The sequence below is a fragment of the Felis catus genome, chromosome F2 (genome assembly GCF_018350175.1).
Source record: "Felis catus isolate Fca126 chromosome F2, F.catus_Fca126_mat1.0, whole genome shotgun sequence".
NCBI classification, from domain to species: Eukaryota; Metazoa; Chordata; class Mammalia; order Carnivora; family Felidae; genus Felis; species Felis catus.
The window spans coordinates 44,023,651-44,045,935 of record NC_058385.1 but is presented as its reverse complement, the minus strand read 5'-3'; the positions used below and the strand labels follow the sequence as shown (position 1 = coordinate 44,045,935).

The following is a 22,285-nucleotide window of genomic DNA, read 5'->3' as shown; positions in this document are numbered from 1 at the left end:
CATGTTGACATTAATGTACCTTATTTCACTGATTTTTAACATCTAATACGCAACTGTACAGACCTATCACATTTTAGTTCTCCATTCCTCAACTGATGGGCATGTAGATGGTGTCCCATTTTTACTAAGAAATATGAAAGATGATCTCTGAATACACTCAAAAAAAGAACTGCTATGATATATGATAGTCTTCATTCCATTCAGTGGTTCTACTCTGTAATTCTGATGATAAGGCACAAGGAAGTTTCAGTTAGAGAAATATATATATATATATATTTTTAAATTTTCTTTTTAATGTTTGTTTATTTTTGAGAGTGAGACAGAGTGTGAGTGGGGGAGGAGCAGAGAGAGGGAAACACAGAATCTGAAGCAGGCTCCAGGCTCTGAGCTGTCAGCACAGAGCCCAATGCAGGGCTCGAACTCACGAACCGTGAGATCATGACCTGAGCTGAAGTCAGACACTTATCGACTGAGCCACCCAGGCGCCCCGAGAAATAAATAAATATATATATATATATATATATATATATATATATATATATATATATATATATTTTTTTTTTTTTTTTTTAACATTTATTTATTTTTGAGACAGAGAGAGACAGAGCATGAACGGGGGAGGGGCAGAGAGAGAGGGAGACACAGAATCGGAAGCAGGCTCCAGGCTCTGAGCCATCAACCCGGAGCCTGACGTGGGGCTCGAACTCAGGGACCGTGAGATCGTGACCTGAGCTGAAGTCGGACGCTCAACCGACTGAGCCACCCAGGCGCCCCCCGAGAAATATATTTTTGATTGTACATTCACTAAACATTCAACAAATATCAGAATGGTTACTATGTGTTAAGGTACTATTACCAGGAAGCTTTTTTCCCTAATAGACTTTATTTTTTACAGCAATTTTAGGTTCACAGCAAAACTGAAGATAGAGATTTCCATATACTCCCCCACCTCACATGCACAGCCCCCCACTATCAATACTCCCCCTCCCCCCCGCCTCCAGAGTGGTACATCTGTTACAATAGAGGAGCCTACACTGCCTTATCATTACTCAAAGCCCCTACAGGTTACCCTCGGGTTCACTCTTGGTGTTACACATTCTACTGGTTTGGAAACAATGTATTATGACATGAATTCACCATTACAGTGTCATACAGAGTAGTTTTACTGCCCTAAAAACCTTCTGTGCTCTGCCCATTCATCCCTTTCTCCCTCTAACCCCCTCAACTTTCATATTACCTGTTAACTGTTGCCCTTTACATTTATTTACACACTTAGTAATAAATCCCATTACTACCTCTTCCTTTCTCTGGTCTCTAAGAGGTTCTACCATCCTATCAAAGGCCAACCCACAATCCACTCATGCCTAAGGTTCCCCCACCTCTACTGCCAGGATCTTACTCTATTAGCCAAATCTCTTATTTATGTGTAACTTTTACTTTGTTCTAGACCCTTTCTCTTTGCATCTACAGTAAAGCAAGGGCTGACAAACCACAAATCTAGCCCAATGCCAGTTTTGGTAAATAAAGTTCATTTCCAAATTGTCTGTGGTTGCTTTTACACTGCTGTATGAACCTTTAATAAAAAGTTTACCAGCCCCTGCACTAAAATCTCTCTTATCATGAAAGCACAAACAACCGCCAACAAAACCCTTCCTGGTACTAGAGTTTCACTGTCATCCACTACCTCTCCTCTATTCCTATCCTTACTTACTTTTTAAAAAAACACATTAAAAAAGCATACTGTTTTCTAACCCTCATTTACTCAACTTACTGCAATATGGTTACTATTCTAAGATTTCTAATGAAACTGGTCTTTTATTTTTAATGTTTATTTTTGACAGAGAGAGACACACACAGAGTGTGAGCTGGGGAGGGGGAGAGAGAGACAGAATCTGAAGCAGGCTCCAGGCTCTGAGCTGTCAGCATAGAGACTGGTGCGGGGCTTGAACCCACGAACTCTGTGATCGTGACCTGAGCTGAAGTTGGATGCTCAACCAACTGAGGCCACCCAGGCGCGCTCCTCTAATGAAACTGCTCTTAATTACCAGACAGCAAATGCTTCAGCCTCTTGTGACCCAGAGCTCTCTTCTCTCAGTCTCTTTCATGCGCTTTTGTTTCTTCTTAAAAGTTGGAGGAGTTTCCCTTTCCCAGATTCCTATTCATCCCACTGCGCTTTTCAGGTCTACAGACTTTTCCTAGATATTTCATGCGCCCTCAAAATGTTTAACAACCATATGCTTATAACTTCCAAACACAGACCTTCTCCCTAAACTTTAACCTGGTATAAAACCAACTTCTCTTAGGCATTTCTACAAAACACTTCGTATTTAACATAGTCCAAATGGAACCAACCATCTTTTCCCCCAGTCAACTAGCTTTTGCTCCCGTATCTTCTCTGTTGGGAACACTACTTCCACCTTCCTTCCCAGTTACCCCAACCTAAAATCCTGGAAGTCTTTCAATGACTCTTTCTCCATTCAATTCTAATCACATGTCCTGTGGATTTTATTTCAATCAATCAGTCTATTTCTTTATTAAGTAGGCTCCATGCTCAGCGTGGAGCCCAATGTAGGGCTTGAACTCACAACCCTGAGATCATGACTTGAGCTGAGATCAAGAGTTAGATGCTTTCACTGACTGAACCACCCAGGCACCCCTATTTCAATTTATTATTTTAAGTCTGCCCTGTATTCTGTATGCCATTCTTTTTTTAAAGATTTTATTTTTTTAAGTAATCTCTACACCCAACATGGGGTCTGAACCTACAACCCCGAGATCAAGAGCCGCAAGCTCCAATGACTGAGCCAATGGGAACCCTCTGTGTACCATTCTTACCATTACTGTCCCGGACTAACTAACCAACCTCTAACCTGGCCTTCCTACCTTTATTCACATATGCCTCTACTCCTTTTTTTCTACACGGGCTGCCAGTAGAATCCTTCCATCTTAAAATCCCTCCATTATTTATAGCATAAAATCCAGGTTTTTAAATGACGTTCAAGAACTTTTAGCATCTGGTCCATGCCTCTCTTCTCCAGTTTAATTTCTGACCACTCTTTGTTTCACATTCTGCTTTCACCTCTAGGATGCTCTTGCTAAAACTTCCAAGTGCTTCTGTAATACCTGGCACAAACTGTAACATTACGTTCACCCGCTGATATGCCTGTCTTCTTCCTCTCCTCCCTAACTAGACTGTAGGCTCTTTGAAGGCAGTAACTGTGTTTTATCTTGTTCCTCCACTAGCACAATACCTGACTCGTGGCAGATGTTCAATTAGTAATTTGCTGAATGACCCTATTACCTTCAGAGCCTCTGGACTTTCCAACCTTATTCCTACAACCAACCAGTTGCAAAGTTTGATCAGTAGCTTTAGGACTTGTAAATTACTTCCATTTATTTTTCAAAGCTCTCAGTTTAGTTAATTCTCTCCTACCCAATTCATGTAATTGCCTCTTTAACACTTACCCCAAAATAGTACAAAATAGCTTCCCAAGCTTCTTCTCTTTCTCCTGTATCCAGCCTAACTTTCCTAACCCTAGTGATGGTTAGGTTATCCCTAGTTTAAAAGCTGTCAGTAGGTTCTAATCACTTATAGAATTTCATAAAAATGTGGCAAGGTATGTATCATTCATTTATTTACTGAGTGCCAAGCATGTTGCTAGAGCTACAAAAATAAAAACTTCATGGTTCCTTTCTTTAAGGAATATGGCCTACAAGGGAAAGATCCTGTCATTAATGGATTCCACACACGTGTAATGTTTACCTCTCCACTAAACTGTTCACCTATCTTCCCGCCTTGACACCTTTTTCGTGGTGTTCTCGTCATGAGCCTTCCTTACTCTTTCATTAGCAACCGTTCTGTTCTTCTCTAAACACACTTAGTTGCTGTTATAATATATCAACTATTATAGTAATTCTGATAAAAGAACTGTGTTTTCTTATCAGTGCCTAATAGTGCTTTCCACATATGAGAATCCTCAATAATTTGTGGAAAGAAAAAACAGTGATATAGAGAAGGCATGCAGGCACAATGATTAAAGCAAGTATGATCAGAATGGCTCAGAAGCAATTCTACCACTGGATGTGTTTATGATACAGAATGTACCCTCCAGTAATTCTAACATAGTTGGGTGCACAGAGAAATAGACATACCCGCCAATGCCTTTACTCACTTTTTGATCATCAGGAATTGGTTCCTGGGACTTTAGAAGTGAAGCTCTTTCTTCATCTACCCAATTTCCCCACTCTTCTGCTGGAGCATTCCAATCAGAGCTGGGATCAGCAGAAGACAGACCATCTAAAATTTAACAGTGCGAATTAGGTATCTATCATTTCTGCCAAAAACTAAAATGCAAAAACTAAAGTTCCTTATGTTGAACTAAGTTGTAACTATAAACTATTGTTCTTCCTTCTTTCTCCCAAGCATATTTTAAGAGCTAGAAGAGAACCCAGTAACATGATGGTAAAAACCTTTGTCAAACTTCTGCTAGGCACATCATATGGCTAATTAAATGGAATTTCTAAAAAATCCCAGAAAACTTAAGAATTACCCGTTTAATTCCACTCCCCCTAATTCCTTTGTTACCTATCACCTAATTTTGCTCTCTTTTCACTGTTTAGGTCTAACTTGGTTTGGGACTTGGTCATTACAGTTTTGTAATTGATTTATTTTCTAGGGTACGGAAGTAACCGATCTTTAACAGCAGTGCCAAAATTATACTCCCACCTGTCCTTTTACATCATGTCTCCTGCCCTTTAGCAGCTTTTCAAGACTACATTCCTCTTGAAATTCACCAAGTCATGACAGAATATTTAATGTCTTCTTTCCTCTTTTTTTAAAAAAATAATTACTTTATGACTTTTAATGGCTACAACCTCTTCCTCCTTTAATACTTAATAACTTGTACCTTCTTACATTTTCCAGATTATTCAATGCTACTTTTATTATTTCAAAATAGGCCAAGTCACTTTCAGGGTTTCTATCGTCTATTCTTAAGAATAAATTTTTATTCTAGACTCCTAGATTCCTTTCTTTCACTCCAGAGAATTTTACTTCCTTGCTTATTCTAAAAAGGGAAAAACAATCTTTGGCTTCTTCCTGGTTAAGTAGCTCTCAAAATCAATTCTTGCCCCTCTCCCTGGATTTCATAAATGCTTCCACATCTACTTCTGCAATGACTACTTATAGCCAGGTTTCATTCCCAGTGGTTTAAGATGATAGATATTAAGCTTTATTTCTAAATGGTTAACTAGTCATTCTATAATTGCTCCAATGAAAAATCCAATCTTTTCCCATTAATGTCAAATGCTACTTTTATTAACTAGTAAGTTTTTTTCACATACACTTCAGTCTGTTTCTAGAATTTCTACCCTATTTCACTGATATATTCCTGGAATGGTGCCATATATAATTCTGTAATACCTGTTAGTAACTAGAATGACAAATCTGCCTGCATTCTTATTTTCTCTGCTATTCTTATTTTTTTCATGTGAACTCCATTATTTTTGTTTAAAGGGGAGGTATTATGATACCACATGAAGGCTTTAAAACCAATGTTTTAGAAGAATATAATAATCTGGGAAAATGCTCAAAGTAAAAAAAAAAAAAAGACAAAACTGTAAAACAGGATACCAAATTTATATGAAGAAGAGATTAAAGAAAATAATAGATTAACAACAGATATATCTTGTCACTGGAATTACAGGAATTTCACCTTATTAAGCACTTACTATGTACTAGAACTTGAGCTGGGCAGGTACTAGAGATAGAAAAATGAGAACAATATACTTCCTCCCCACATGGAGTTCCTGGTCTTATCTATTTAGAGGTGATGATAGGTAAGTACAAGAGACAAGTAAGTACAGAGAGAAAGATTCTATCATGGGGGTGTGGAGAGGGAGAAGAGGGCTCAAACAGTAGAGGATGGAGACTGAAAACATAAGAATTTATAGTCTAGCGGAAGAAAAACACAGAACAATTGATTACAAGTATGAAGTATATTACAATAAAGGAAGATCCTTCTTAAACTTACTACCAGGAGCAGGTATCCGGAGGCAGTATTACATAGTAGTAACATAGGGGTTAAGAGCATGGACCTTAGAGTCAAACAGATTCACATCTGAATATTGGTCTGCCCCTACCACTTAACAACTATGTGATTTGGGTCAGATTTCATAATCTTAATGGGCTATATACTAACTTCATAGGAGTGCTGAGAAGATTATAGTAGATACATTTAAAGTAGTACACAGCAATGCAGTAAATGCTCAATAAATGGTAGGTGTAGTGTTTATGTATCACTGATGACATAACAATAGAAAGTCAGTTTCTAAGCTATCAGGCATAGACAACTAAAAATGTATTTCTTACAATCCTGATAAATCTCTCAATAAGATACACTGGTATGTCTTAATGTGGAAATCATTTTTATAAATATAGATGTCGAACCAATTGCTCATCTTACATTAAGCATTCATTAGCAACACCGTTAAGAGATTTGAATGTCACAGATTTTGCTTAAATCTCACAAATAAGAAATGCAGATCTGGAAAATTTCTCTTCATAAGCTAGTCTCTAAGGCCTCTTGTCAGAAAGGAAACTTTATTTTCTTTTAAAAGAAAAAAAGTCTAGACACGTGAGTGGGCAACATAGTAACATATAAACAAACTATTTTCTTAATAAATGGTGGGAGGAGATAAGGGGTAAAAATCTCGTAAAGTATTTAGTAACATTATTTTTTTAAAGGCTTATATAACCAGAAAGTCTGGGAATGAATGTAGCCTATGATTTAACTTCTTAAAGAACATTAACAGCAGCACAAATCTCTACTGGCTTTATAAAGCTTTCTGTTGATTGTTCCAAGTTTACTGATTTTAGGTTAGGTTTTTTTTTTTTTTTTTAGTATTAACTGGAATAAATAAAACTACTATATAAAACAACAGATAACCTAGGGGCGCCTGGGTGGCGCAGTCGGTTAAGCGTCCGACTTCAGCCAGGTCACGATCTCGCGGTCCGTGAGTTCGAGCCCCGAGTCAGGCTCTGGGCTGATGGCTCGGAGCCTGGAGCCTGTTTCCGACTCTGTGTCTCCCTCTCTCTGCCCCTCCCCCGCTCATGCTCTGTCTCTCTCTGTCCCAAAAATAAAAATTAAAAAAAAAAAAGTTGAAAAAAAAAATTTAAAACAGATAACCTAAACACAAAAGCTGTCACCAGAAGACTTCTCAACACATAATTCTTTTTTATTTTTTAATGTTTATTTATATTTGAGAGAGAGAGAGCATGAGCAGGGGAGGGGCAGAGAGAGAGAGTGGGAGACACAGAATCTTAAGCATGCTCCAGGCTCTGAGCTATCAGCACAGAGCACGACACGGGGCTCGAACTCACAAGCTGTGAGATCATGACCTGAGCTGACGCTGGACGCTCAACTGACTGAGCCACCCAGGCGCTCTCTCAACACATAATTCTTAAGAGTCATGAGCCCTAATATGCTAATAAAATTTCTTTCCCTTAAGGAAACGATGTAGTATGGTTTCATTCATTGTATAGTTTTTTCCATTTATAATAGAGTAACTTCTCATTTCTCAAAAGTCTCCCACAGTTTGCCAGTATCTTTTCAAAGGGCCATATTAGTGTCCTTTCAAAATGGTAAAGAATTTATCTATCTGTGTGAAAAATGTTTTAAGTTTAAGTATCTCATAACTAATCTCTATTTTACCTCAGTAAAAAAACAGCTGTCAGCTGTTTCTGACCAGAACTTACTTTAGTACTGACTTTAATAAAACAACTATGTTAGAAAGACGTTTTCTGGTGTTCAGACAATACTAACTAGCCCCACTGCATAGACTAATTTTGCCCCAAGAAGAGTATCAGCAGCACCATAGCACTTACTATTTACTGAATATTCAGGCAGTGATCTAAATGCTATATATGTACTTTATCATTTAATTCTCTCAACTGTGGGAGAAGAGCTACTCTTTTTACAGATGAGGAAACTGAAGCACAGAATGACTATGCACCTGCGTAAGAGCAAACCCAGGAAGTCTGTCCTTGAAGCTCATGCTCTTAACCCCTTTATATGCTGCAGCAAATTCATTCATACTCTGATGTGAATTCATAATCTGACTTTTTACAGGGGTTATGATGATGGCTGTTCCTTTACGATCAATTACAAGATTATCAGTCTTTAAAAAAATGTTATCTTCTGTACTATAGCATCTTAACTTTATACTCAAGTGTTGCCTTTTTGTCAGATGAGGTCAATGCCTCAAACAAGAAGGTCAACGTATTAATCACATCACATTGTTAAATGGAGAGCTAGTGTGTGTGTGTATACATACACACATACACACATATATACATACTTTGTGGATTAGTAATCTCAAATATTAAATCATGCATTTTATAAATTTAGAAGGAATAGTTCAGTTCCCTGAATACCAAAATCAGCCACATTAAAGATAACAAAAAATAAAATTCAGAGAAAATGAGGTTGGTTAAAGAATAACTCGGGACTTAAAAGACTGATGGGGCGCCTGGGTGGCTCAGTCGGTTCAGGGCCCGACTTCGGCTCAGGTCATGATTTCGCGGTCTGTGAGTTCGAGCCCCGCGTCAGGCTCTGTGCTGACAGCTCAGAGCCTGGAGCCTGTTTCAGATTCTCCCTCTCTCTCTGACCCTCCCCTGTTCATGCTCTGTCTCTGTCTCAAAAATAAATAAACATTAGGAAAAAAAAAAAGAAATTAAAAAAAAAAAAAAAAAAAGACTGCCAACAGCCTAACAAATGAGACAGTGTGGAAAGATGGACGGTGTTTGATACTCTTTACTTTCAACAGAGTTCCGTGGATACACACTTTTTCTTCAGTCTTTTATTTTAGCAGTCTATGGTGTTTTTCACGTTACAAGAATTCTAAAACAGATAAAAGTGGAGTCATTCTGTCCAAGTAGGGAAGCCCAGAACCCGGAAGGCTCAGTTTTCCTCAGCTTCAGCCCAGAGCTGCCCAGATTCTTCACTACTATTCTCCTACAATCATTCCTATAAACACTCTTCACTTCTATTCTGTACCTAGCTGAGCATTCTTCTCCATAATTTACAAAAAGCTTTCACGTGCATTTATTACCACATTAAAACCTCACAACAATCTACAGAAATAGTATGCAAGATTATTTGTTCCATTTTACAGTTCAATTAATCTAGATTCCAAGGTAAGTCTGAGCCACAGGAGGTATTACATTTTAAAGTGAGGACCAGAACTAGGAAATACCTTCTAAACTAGTATGCCAACCCCACATCCCTAGTCTTTAGCCAGGAGCTCAAGACTTTTCACTGCCTAACCTACCTTTCCAAACTCACTTCCCTTGATCTGTAAGAACTGTGCTTCAGCTCATCTACAAAGACTAAGTAATCTATGGGCTAATTTTTGTATTGTGTTGCAAGTTTTTTAATTAAAATAAAAAATTTTTAAAAATATTTATTTATTCTTGAAAGAGAGACATAGTGTGAGTGGGAGAGAGGCAGAGAGAAACAGAATCGGAAGCAGGCTCCGGGCTCTGGAGCTGTCAGCACAGAGCCTGACATGGGGCTCTGAACCGGGAGATCATGACCTGAGCTGAAGTTGTATGCTTAACCGACAGAGCCACCCAAGCGTCCCACTGTGTTGCAAATTTTACCTTAGAGATTACAACCATCCCTAAGGCTGTACCATATGGTGGGTAAGAGCTTGAACTCTGGAGCCAGACTACCACCTCCTGCACTTAACTGTGTGACCTAGGTTAGATAACTTTTCTTTGCCTCAGTTTCTTCATCTGGAAAGTGTGGGGGAAAAAAACACCTACTTGGTAGAACTGTTATAAGCATTCAACAAAACATACAAAACTTACGTGAGGGCCTGGCACATAGTCAAGGGTTTGCATTTCTTATCATCACTACTACTGAACACCCGCATGTAAAGCACTGCACTAAGTACTGAGGATGGAAGAGTAATTGAGAGTTCCCATTTCTAGTGGGTTTGTTTCATTTCATTCGTTCAACTCAAAGAAACCATAATCTCAAAAAAAATTTTTTTTTCTCACACTGGCCACATGGTGGAAAAGTCCACAAAGTAACATAAAAGTGCTAAATAAACAGTAGAAAAGGATGTGCTGTAAAATTTTTGAGAAAGGAGTATATTCTGAGGTTTGAGGTGCTGGGGGGAAAAAAATCTCGGATTTTTTAAAAATGAAGGTGGTATACGTAAAAACTGTATTTTTTTCCCTTCCTCTTTTTTTTTTTTTTAGAACTCTTGCCTTTAACCTTCCACTGGGAATCAGGCTAAGAAAACAGTTTTCTAATACAAAACTTGCATACCTCACAAACTAAAAGCAATTCCTGCATATTATATTCACTCTATTATGCTAAAACTAAGAAACAGAACATTCATTTAAAACAAAAAATAGAAAAAAACAGAAAAACTATAAAGCAACTATAAGAAAGTCATGTTTAAATACTGCCTCAATTACAGAAAGTGAATTTAAATTCTACAGTTATTGAGTAATTAGCTTATAAGTAGTACACATTTGGTATTATATTACTATGACCTAAGGGGTGAAAATTAGGATTAAAATTAAAACCTAAAAGCATGAATTTAGGGTGCTAGGAAGAAAATTCTAAAAAACAAAAACAAAAGCAAAAGCATAATTTTTAAAAGGACATACTTAACCCAGACCATTCATCATCGATATAGGGTTGATTACGGCTAGCATCCCACTGATAATCAGAAGTGGTAGAATGAGAAACTGGCTCAGCAGTAGACCCTTAAATGAAAACGAATGCAATAAAATTAAAAATGGAATTTTCTAGTGATGTTTCATAACAATAGTTCTATACTTTGCATACGGAGACTAAATTATTTTTTACTTCCCCTAAAAGGAAAAATTCAGACATTAGAAAGAGTTAAGATAAGTAAAAGTAGAATTGAGGGTAATTTCAGATTAAGCATGATAATCACTTGATCTAATTCATGGATTAGAACTACATTTTGTCCCTAGTTTTTGTCTTTATAATACGTATTTCAAACTGAGTATCTACAAATTTCAAAAAAATCCAAAAAAAGTTCTTTTATTTTTGTTCTCAATGAAAAATAATAAAGCACAAAAGAAATCCTGAATGTTTCAAGGGTACACACCTATATCCTGAGAGCCCCGAAGGAGAGAACTAGAAAATGTCTGGGTTTGTTAGAACCTTATGCCTAAGGAAAAGTTAAAGACCTAGATGATTACCTAGAGAGGTGAGGCAGAGAGAAGTCAGAGGCAGGAGAGTTGTGCTGATGGTCGAGAGACCATGGTAAGTTCAGGTGTGTTTAAAGAGAAGCATCTACCTTCGTCTGAATTTCTTCTGTTTTCATTTTTTTGGGAGGAAGGAGAAAATGGGGTCACAGAGTCCTTACAATCTGATGAAAGCTCTGATGGACTACTGCCCGGAACATAACACAAAATTTTGCATATAATTTTGGGGGCTCAGAAACTCATGGATGCCAGGTGAAAAGCCCTTGTTCTATAGCCATAAATTCGTTATCTATCAGGGATATCTATACCCCAGACTTTCTCAATCAGAATTTCCATATGTACTGGAAAGCTTGGGAGACTCTGATACTCCCTTAGGACTCAGAGCCACTGACAGACAGAAATGCTTAAGAAAACCTGTTAGTGTGAAAGACTTACATACAATCATGTCCTCTTGTGAAAGTCCTTCCTAACTTACACATTTCACTTGGTTATAGATTATCTTAGCAGCCTTCCTCTAACTTACCAGCCCATAACTCTTAATATAATGGCTTGATATATAGTCAAAGTTACATACTTTTTAATATAAATTTTGACAAGTAGAATAGCCCTATAAATCCATATATAATTAGCATATTAACTGCTTACTAAAGTAAGCACTAAAGTAACACTATTGCTATTTTTTTTTAGCCGCCAATGCTGCTTTCTCTGAATATATGAAGAGAATAGCATCTGCATTGCACCCAGTCATCAAATGAAAGAGGCAATTAATTTGTATTTCTGGAACTGAAATGCAGTCTATGAGACCAGAGGTTGGCAAACTATGACCCATGGGCCAAAGGTAAACTCACTTTTTTGTGTGGCCCATGAGCCAAAACCAGTTTTTATATTTACAAATGGCTGGGAAAAAAAATCAAAATAATATTTCAAAATCAGACAGTCATCTGTTTATGCATCCTCTCCGGCTGCCTTCCTGCTACAATGTCGAATTAAGTAGTTCCACAGAGACAGTATGGCCCACAAAGCCTAAAATATTATTGTGCCCTTTATGGAAAAAAACCTATGAACAGCTATTCTAGTGACTCCAGACACTGTGGAGCTACATAATTAGTACACTGGGTCCATGAAGTCTGACGTGAACCAAATGCTACAAACTAAACACCTCCCATATTTATGTAGTATTTGTTAAGTACATATGACTTCTACATGATTAATAACAGGCATATTCACTTAAGTACTGCTGAATTGATAATAGTTTATTAGTAATACTGTATTTTCTACATCAACAGATACTCTAAGTAGAGTTCTTATGTGAGGTTCTACATAACCTGAAAGGCTTAGCTATAAAATTCATGATGAATAAAATAGATAAAAGGGCAAACAGAAATAAAAGGCAAACTGCAAGTAGAAGCATGGCAGAAATACACTAGTAACAGAAAAGTATCGTGACCCTAAAGGGAAGGAAGGCCTTCTATTTGCGTTCCTGTCCGTGTGCCAAGGCACTTTCAGTTATGTTAGGTCACAGCATCTTCCTATCTCCACTACAGAAAGGAACCACTTGCAGAAAAAAATTTAGGTCTTTCTTTCTCCCCTTTTGTTAAGGCCTCTGCTATTTTATATATCTATTACTTATGTTGATAGCAGCACTTGACTCTGGGTTATTTTCCAAATAGCAAGAGCTAAAATGAATTTAAACAGAAATTTTTTTGTTAACTAAATGAAAGACTGTTTTCACATACCAGAAACAGCAGAGTTAAGTGTGAGAGATGCAAAAGAAGCAGAATTCTGTTCAGAGGTATTCATTCCCCTATCCACACTAGACCAAGCAGCTGTTAAAATAAAGAACGTCACTTGGAACCTTCAATTTGCAAAAGAAAAGTTGAAAGATATGTACAGATTTAAACTACGATAACAATCTTAAAGATAACCTTAGTAATTAGGACCACAATATAGCAATAGCTACCATTTACTAAATGTCTATTATATTCGCCAAACTTCATATCAACCACTTCTAATCCTTAGGGTAACCCTGCTAGGCAAAATTTCAGAGTAGTTCAGTGATTTGCTGATAGCCAGAAAACAGCTGAGCCGTAACTGAAACTTAAGCTGATTTCCAAAGCCTATGTATGCCTTTCTCCACTTTAGCCAGCTACCTTATTATTTAACTTTGGGTCAGGCACTGAACTTGGTACTTGACATTCATTATAGCCAATCCTCACAACTACTTAAATATGAGGTTCATACAAGTTAAAGAACTAACCTAATTTCCATAAAAATCAGTATGTGGGAGAATGGGATTCACACCAAATAGGTCTGTCTGAACTAGTCCACACTCATTCCACTATACTGTACTATTTCCTTAACATTTTCAAGATATTTCTTACCTATAAATGAGTATTTTAAGGCACATACACTTCCTTGAGGCCAGTCACAACAGTCTCTTCTTAGTAACTCACTACAAACCCAATTTAATATAGTTCCCTCTCAATTTCAACAAAGGTCCCAATCCATCTAGGTGGGAACTCTAATCTGCTGCTTAATTTTATCTGTAGCAACATTAAGTACCATCAAATTTATGTCCTAATTATGAAAATGCTACATAGCTTTTATAAGTAAATTGCAAATATCTGGTAAGGCCATGGTTTTTAACATTACTCAATAAAACTACCATCTTTTGCCAAATATGAAAGGATGCTTTACAGCATCGACATTTATGCTTTCTTCATTGTTGAAATGAGGCTGGGAATTTAGGGAATGACTTCTTCCAAACAAATTTTGATATTTCTACACAATTCCTGGACATCGTACAGGAGAAAGGAAGAATGAGCTTGAGAAAAATTATCAGTAAACGATCTAAAGTTTGTTTCTTGGGGACATTAGTCAACCGGAGTCTTTCTAGACTGATGGAAACTGATGGAAAAATAATGTAGGAAGAAACAGGTCTTTTTTCCTACTTAAACACTAAAAACTCTAGTGTCTACTGCTCTCCCAAATATAAGAAATAAAACTAACAAAAGTATCTGCAACAAGCACAACAGAAAAGAGTGTATGTTTAATGCACAAGGAATTACAACTTGATAAAAAAAAACACAAAAAACAATAAGAGGCCATTAGACAAATGGGCAAAGAACACAGACAATTCATAAAAGAAATAGAAATGATCAAGAAAGTTGTAAAAAATATGCAACCTCATTAGTGATCTTAAAAAGTTAACCGAACAATTTATGTATTTTTTGTTTATCAAGTTAGAAAATATTTTTAAAAATAAGAATACCCAATCTTGGTCAGCACATAATAAATGGCACTCTTAGCAACGCTGACAGTATAAACCAAAGCTACCCTCTTAGAAAATACTTTGATAATATGTCATAGGGCACTGTACATATACTCCCTTTAACCCAATAACATCACTCCCAAGAATCTATCCTGAAGAAATAACCCAAAAACAAATATATTCAATGCAATGTCATTTACATGGTTAAAAAAGGGGAAAAATTCTCTTGATAATATGGGAATAGAAAAATGATTTATATGCTATGCTTACATAATGTATTATAGGGACTTTAAATAAAAATGCTTACAAAAAGGAAAATGTTTATATTACAATATTAAGTGTGTTTGTGGGGACATAAAAATGAATATCCAATTTGGATTACGTAAAATATTGTACACAGGAAAAAAAAAAGACCATTAAATTAAAGAAATATAAAAAAACAGTGGTTGCCATTGTGCGGTGTGGTTAACAGTGGGTTTTTCCTTTTCTTTTTGCAGTTTTCCATATAAAACATGGATTTCTTTTCCATAACACACACACACACACACACACACACACGCACACACACACACACACATATACACATTGGAATTACGCTGCTTTATATTTGATGACTTTCAACAAGAATAAGCTTCTCAACTACTGGTCTTTATCTTTAAAATCAAGGGGAAAAATTATAAATAGGCATTTTGCAGACTATAAAATAGCATAAAAATGAATACTGTAAACTACTTCTATTTACCATTTTCATTTACACTCAACAGCAGAACTGTTGAAATTAATCAAAAAGTCTGCTCACACATCACACTTCTCACTAAACATATATAATTACAGTCCTTAGCTACGCTGGCAATCAAATGTGATGAAAGCACATGAGAACATGAGGGAGAGAGCAAAAAATACATTTGCTATTAGTTACTTTTTAGTTCCCACTTTGCTCCATGTAAAAAGGATATGAGATGTGTTAATTATTACTATTATTTCTGTATGGCTTTACGAATTTTTCTACTCATGGAATTTTTTTTTCCATGCCTGGAAAATTCAAAATGTACCAGAAATAAGCAATTTTAAATAAACTTAAAATGTTCTCACACTTCTTACCAATGCCAGAAAATATTGAACGGTCACTCCAACTCCTTCCCCAGTCTTTTCCATTTGCATTAGCATCTCCAGTGTCTTGACCCCAAGCAGATGGCTCATTTTTCCTCTTGCCTGCAGAAGCAGGTGAAACAGAGTTCCACTTCTCCTCACCTGCACTGATCTGTGAGGAGAGTTTTACAGACTTCTCATTCCAGCCTCCTCCATTTACAGTGAGGTTTTCGTTCATTCCTGAAGAAACTTAAAGAAAAGAAAAGAAGATTAAAAACTGATATGTGACTCCTTATTAAAACTGGGATATTATTAAATTTCTGTGATTGCTTGGTTTATATTTATCACTCATTTTCTCCCCTACTGTCTTCTAAATAGCTTGAGCTTCAAAGATAAAAATGAAGACTTTTAAAGGGGACATGACCACCACAGATGACTTTTAGTTTAAAAACTAAGAGGAGGCTTGAACTTTATATATTAATAATGTTTTCAACAGCAGAATGACTTGCTCAAAGAAAGTATAAAAGAGCAAACAGGGAAACAACACATATTCTGGTATACTCGGTATACTCACCCACTAAAAATATGAAGATTTCTCCTTAGTTATTATGTTCTTTCTTTAAATATTTACACACACACACACACACACACACACACACACACACACACACAATGTATAAGGCAGTGATTCTAAAACCTGGCTGCACATTAAAATCAATTGAAAATTTTCTTAAAAGTAGACAATGGAGCCTCAACTCAGACTAATTAAAATCAGAATCTCGGGGGGTGCGTGCCTGGTTGGCTCAGGTCAGTGAAAAATGTGACTCTTAATCTTGAGGTTGTAAGTTTGAGCCCCACGTTTGGCATAGAGATTACTTAAGAAAATAAAAAAAATCAGGGGCGCCTGGGTGACTCAGTCGGTTGGGCGTCCGACTTCGGCTCAGATCGTGATCTCCTGGTTTGTGGGTTCGAGCCCTGCGTCAGGCTCTGTGTCACAGCTCAGAGCCTGGAGGCTGCTTCGGGTTCTGTGTCTCCCTCTCTCTCTGCCCCTCCCTCACTCATGCTCTGTCTCACTGTCTCTCTCTCTCAATAATATAGTAAACGTTAAAAAAAAAAATTTTTTTAAAAGAAAAAAAAATCAAATCAAATCAGAAGCTCTATGGGTGGAGCCCAGGAATCAGTATGTATGTGTGTATATATGTACGCACGTACGTGTTGTGTTGTGTTTTTCTAAGCTTCCTAAAAGACTGTAACGTGTAGCCAGGATTGAGAATCATGGGAATGAAGGAAGCTGACAGAGTTAAAACAAGCCTGAAATAAGGTGCTTTTTCATTTCTGAATTTATAGTATACTACAACACTTTTAGTTTTTAGGTAAGATATACTACTCTACTTAATTCAATCTTTATCATAAACGAGTACATAAAATATATTTTCTAATTGTGGAGCACTGGGTAACTTCAGACTGTAGTCCATTTATTGTAAAATATTTAATATTGTTAAAGAAGCAGTTTAAACGATGATAGGTATTAAGGTTTTTTCCTTAATAAACAGGGGTAAAGTCTTTTATCCCATGTATTAAAACCAAGTCCTCCCCCCCCCCACTCAAAATCCTTCTTTTCTCTATTGACTTACACAATGCAAACAAGAATAAAAACTGCATATAAGCTATTACTAAAAGATTGCTTTTACATATGGGGGAGAGGGAGAAACAACTAGAACATACCAAAGCCTGTTAGAAGTGGGAATGATTTTTCTTTTTATCCATTTTCCAAAATGTCTGGATTGTGATTATATTACTTTAGTAATTAAAAATCATTTCTAAGCCTTTTTTTTTTCCTTCTGTATCATTCATGTGAGGAAAGAGACATGTATATAAGTTTCTATTTTGATGGGCCTTCAATTTAAGTTACATGTAATTTCTCTCACCCTGAAGTGTAGAATCTCCTTTTCCAGACTTAAAGTTGCTAACTTGAACATTTAGATGAGAATCACCTGGTTGAAATAGAAATAAAATTTATTTAATACTAAACAGGCCACTATGCACATTAAATTAGGAGTTAACACACAATTTAATTTTCACTTATTTTTAATAAATTGCTTCAAGTACTAAATTCTTACACTGGAAAAGAGTCAGTTTTACCCACAACATACATGACATGTCCTTAGGGAACTGAGTTCTTTAGTTACCATATTCTTAGTCAACTAAAATGGCAATATAGGACCTGGAAAATTGCTCAAATATATGGAGAGTCTGCTGTTCAATAATGGTTATCAAGATTCTTTTCAGTAGAACTGGAGAACTGGGCTCTGTAATTGGATTCAACTTTGCCACCTCTCAACAATACCAGCTGCCTTTTCAATAATCCTGGAAGCAAACACATCCAACTTAAAAACAATGCCAGTATTTGGGACCAGGACTTAGGAAATATGGCAAGAGGTGCGAATACATGTTACAACAAAGATACTATTTCTCCGACACTAAAAAGCAGAATGATCACAATGTATTAAAAAAACTAGCATGACACAGGATTGTGCAGCAAGGAAAGCATGCCCAAGACAGTGAAAAGGGGTCACCAACAGAAGTGCTAATAAAGCATGACTAATATGGGATAGTGAAAATGCATAAATAGACGTTGTTGCTACACCAAAGCGATAAATTCCAGCAGGTCATCAAGCAAAAAAGTAAAAGGCTGAGAAAGTGGTCTAGAGACAATGTGGGGTAGGGAGGCAATTAATAAAAAGGTGAAGGAAGAAAAGTCAATGCCCAAGTTGAACAGTACCACTCTGCAGACTGATGTTTCCAGGGTAAAATGATGGCAATGTAAAGAGCTACTAAGAAGCCATCAATATTGGATAGTCTGAGCATGTGAAATACTTGGGAAGACCATTAGCTCCACAACCTCTGAAGTTCCAGTCCAGCTTTATCAAACACCAAAGCATTCTCAAAAAGTTGGGGTGATAAGAAGTCCAAGACAGAGCCTGCACTATCCAGAACATGCTAGTTTCATCTTGGAATGCAAGCATCCAACATGCAGAATGGTGACAAATAATTCCACTTAAATGTCTTGTCCACTATAAAAATGGAGATGTAAGAGAGCTGGGGCAAAGCATTGCACACAAGGAAAAAGGCAACATCATTTTCTCATGTGACTCAAGGCAGAAAGGCAATTTTAATTCAAAAAGCCATTCATTAGGCGGTATGTAATGAGTAACACTGCTGGTTATCAGGTAAACCGATACATGGTCCACAATGCTCTCACGAAGAAGGGTATATCAGCACAATGATGTAAGCTGTTCAAAATAGTCAAATTTTTGACGTAATGATATTTTGTACATCTGATTAAAAGGAGCTGGATTTGATGTATGACTCTTATGTTCCACTAATATACCTTTATTCTTCTTGGAACCAACAGGAAATGATGCGGTTGTAAGTTGCTCGGTGGTAACTGTGATGGTATTTTCTATCCCAGGGATAGTTGAATCCAATGAACCAGAATCAGTCTGCACCTTATCACGTTTACGCTGCTGTCGTTTCTCTCTGTGACTAATTTTAGTTTCCCAGGCTCCTGACATAGCCCCAGAGAAAAAAGTGTTATTCAGTAAAGGGGAAGAAAAAAGTTGCAGGTATTTTTTGGGGGGGGGGGCACACAAAATATCATGATAGTAAACTAAAAACCAAGTGTACTGATGATATTAACTTATCCTAAGAATTTAATCTCAGTATGTTGTTTCAGGCAGCTAACTGCCATTATTATTTATTCTGCTAATTATTATCAACTCTGTCCTCTATGATTTATAAAAAAATGATAAATATATGTTATCTTATATATATTTTTTATCCTGCCAGACAGAAGGGATAGGAGAGTATTATAAATAAGTACTAATAAATGGATTTATTTGGTGATGACAATAAAGGGCTTACTCAAGAATTTTGTACACAACCTTTTAGGGATAGTGTATTTAAGAATAGGGAAAAAATTAAAACCATAGTTCTAAGAAACAAAGACAAAACAATTGCTCAACATATTGAGCTAGACCCTCAATTTGAAGATGGTTCCCTTCAGGAAACGCACTTAAATAAAAAAAAAAACAAAAACGTGTTTTCTAACAATGTCACAAATCTGTACATTAAAATCTGTAGTTACTAAAAAGAAAAGCTAGATACAAGATTAAGCAACACAAATGCAGCTTTTATATAATCCACCTTGGTAAAAAAGGATTAAGAATGTTTCTATAGTCCTTTCACTTGCTCAAGTACCTTCATCAACTTCCTTTCCATCATGGCGTGAACTGTTTTGCACTGCTTTAGCATCTGACTTTGATTTCTTCTTATTTTTCTTTGACTGAAAGCAAAATAGAATGTTACTTAATATTTCATTGTTTTTGAAAAGGTAGGAGTCAGTAAAATACATAATGAAATGTATGATGCTGACAACCAAAAAAATGTAATGTCTGATAAAAGAACTTAACATTAAATGGCAATAATAATAGGAGGGTACAATTTATTGAGTGGTTACTACATGCTAAGTACTTTGCATTGATTTTCTTCTTTATTCCCTAAAAAAACTCACTAGGGAAGGTATTATTCCCATTTTAGAGATGAGGAAACGCAGACTTAGAGATGTTAAATATGAAATTGGCTATCTAGGGTCACATTAAGTTAGTAAGTGGTAGAGTCAAATTAGGAAATAGGTCTATCTGGCTTCAAAGTCTGTGCCCTTAAAAACACGCTATCCTAACTTCCATCACAAATAAGGCAGTATAATATGGTGCTTTCAGAGCAATAAAATTAAAAAAATATTGCTAGCGTTGAGAAAGAAAATGATGCACTGATTAGTGGCTTTTGGATTTTATAAAGCAGATTGCTGGAATACCCTGCTGTATAACAAATTAGAGAGTCAACCAGACAAAGCAGTTAATATTTTGTCAGTTTCAAAGGAATGCGAAAATACCTAGGATTTGCATATGGTAGGTATTTAGTAATTCATTAAAAAAAAAATACCTACACACATACAAGATGTGGGTTATTTTGAAACAGCCTTCCAATTCCATTCTGTTAATATTATTTTCTCCTCTCAGAAGCTGCTCATTAAAACTTGGTAAAGCCACGATTTCTATATTTAGATTAGTGCTTCCAGGAAAGTACTAATATTCATCAAATATTGATTTTACTTATAATCTATATTCACTCTTTTAACTGAGATTGGCTATGTATATCTTATTATCTTCAAGTTAAGTTTACCACCAGAAAAAAGATCATATCTTGATACTAAGTTTTTTTTTTCTTTATGGGTAAAGCAGTAAATGATAGTTTGAGTAAGCAATAAATGACAGCTCTTAAGAGTGATTAAAAATTCTTTGACAACAGGAGTATATAAGCAACTATTCATAACAAACTTTTTATGTTCCCTGTAGTTGATCTGTACTTGTTTTTTTCCATGTTCTCATTAACATGTATCATGTTTCATGTACTGCTTTATAACATCTACCAAACCAGGCTCATATCTACTTCACAAAAATTGACGTATCACCTACATACCATAATATTTATCCTCTTTAAACTGTACAGTTCGGTGGATTTTAGTAGATTCAAGTTCGTACAATTGTCACCATTTTCTAATTCCAGAACACTCTCATCATCCCGAAGAAGAAACGTGGTACCAATGACCAGTCGGTGTCCCCACCACCTTTTTCCCACTAGCATCTACGACCAATCTACTTTCTATCGACTGTCTGTCTCTCACACCCACTCAAGATAACACATTGAGCATTTTTCAGTTATAGCCTGAAGTAGAGGTCAGCAAACTTTTTCTATAAGGTATCAAATAATAAATATTTTAGGCTTTCCAAGGCACATATAGTTCTATACATAGTGATCTTACAACCCTGCTGCTGTAGCATGAAAGTAGCCATATACAGTATGTAACTGAATGGCTGTGACTGTGTTTCCACACAATTTTATTTACCAAAATAGGCCTCTGGCTGATCTGGGGGACCAGAGTTTGCCCATCCCTGGTCTAGAGCAGCACTGTACAATAGAATATAATACAAGCCATGTTTGTAATTTAAAGCTTTCTAGCATACAGATGTCAAAAAGATGAAAGAAAGAGGTCACATTAATTTTAATATACGTTAACTCAACATAACCCAAATACATTTCAAAAGGTAATGAGTATAAAAAGTTATTAATAATATGAGAAGGAACGCTAAATAGCCATTAAGTGGCTACCACATTGGACCGTACAGACCTACAGGAACTAACTAAAGTTAAGTACCTCCATTTTACAGATAAGAAAACTGAGGCCATAAGAGATTATATAAATAGCTTAAGACAAGAGGGTTATTAAGTGGTAAATCCAGAACTAAAATTCAGTTCTGACTCTAGATCCTGCCCTCACAAATACTCTGCTATCCTGTCACTCTACATTGAACTTTACAAATTTAATCATATATTACTTATGCGATTTTGGGCTAAGTGCCTCTAAACCCCTTTCCCCAACTGCCATTTGGGACAAAGATTCCTAACCTCATATGAGGTTCCTTTTTTTTTTTTTATGTTTATTTATTTATTTTTGAAGGAGAGAGAGACAGAGCATGAGCACGTGAGGGGCAGAGAGAGAAGGAGACACAGAATCTGAAGCAGGCTCCAGGCTCTGAGATGTCAGCACA

At 36.4% G+C, this 22,285-nt stretch overlaps 1 protein-coding gene across 5 annotated transcripts in view; it reads right to left on the bottom strand.

Annotated features, from left to right (window-relative positions):
- MTDH (metadherin) overlaps window positions 1-22,285 on the bottom strand; it is a 56,282-nt gene that overhangs the window by 10,660 nt on the left and 23,337 nt on the right. The window contains exons 3-9 of one of the 5 annotated variants that reach the window (XM_023248711.2): window positions 19,875-19,959; window positions 19,006-19,182; window positions 17,543-17,608; window positions 15,777-15,863; window positions 12,991-13,080; window positions 10,685-10,783; window positions 4,173-4,297 (exon numbers count right to left, since the gene is read on the bottom strand). In XM_023248711.2, the coding sequence (XP_023104479.1) occupies window positions 4,173-4,297; window positions 10,685-10,783; window positions 12,991-13,080; window positions 15,777-15,863; window positions 17,543-17,608; window positions 19,006-19,182; window positions 19,875-19,959 (729 nt within the window). Of the gene's footprint in view, window positions 1-4,172; window positions 4,298-10,684; window positions 10,784-12,990; window positions 13,081-15,626; window positions 15,864-17,542; window positions 17,609-19,005; window positions 19,183-19,874; window positions 19,960-22,285 lie in introns of all 5 variants that reach the window. The other 4 variants (XM_019822929.3, XM_023248713.2, XM_023248710.2 and 1 more) reach the window with 4 other exon arrangements.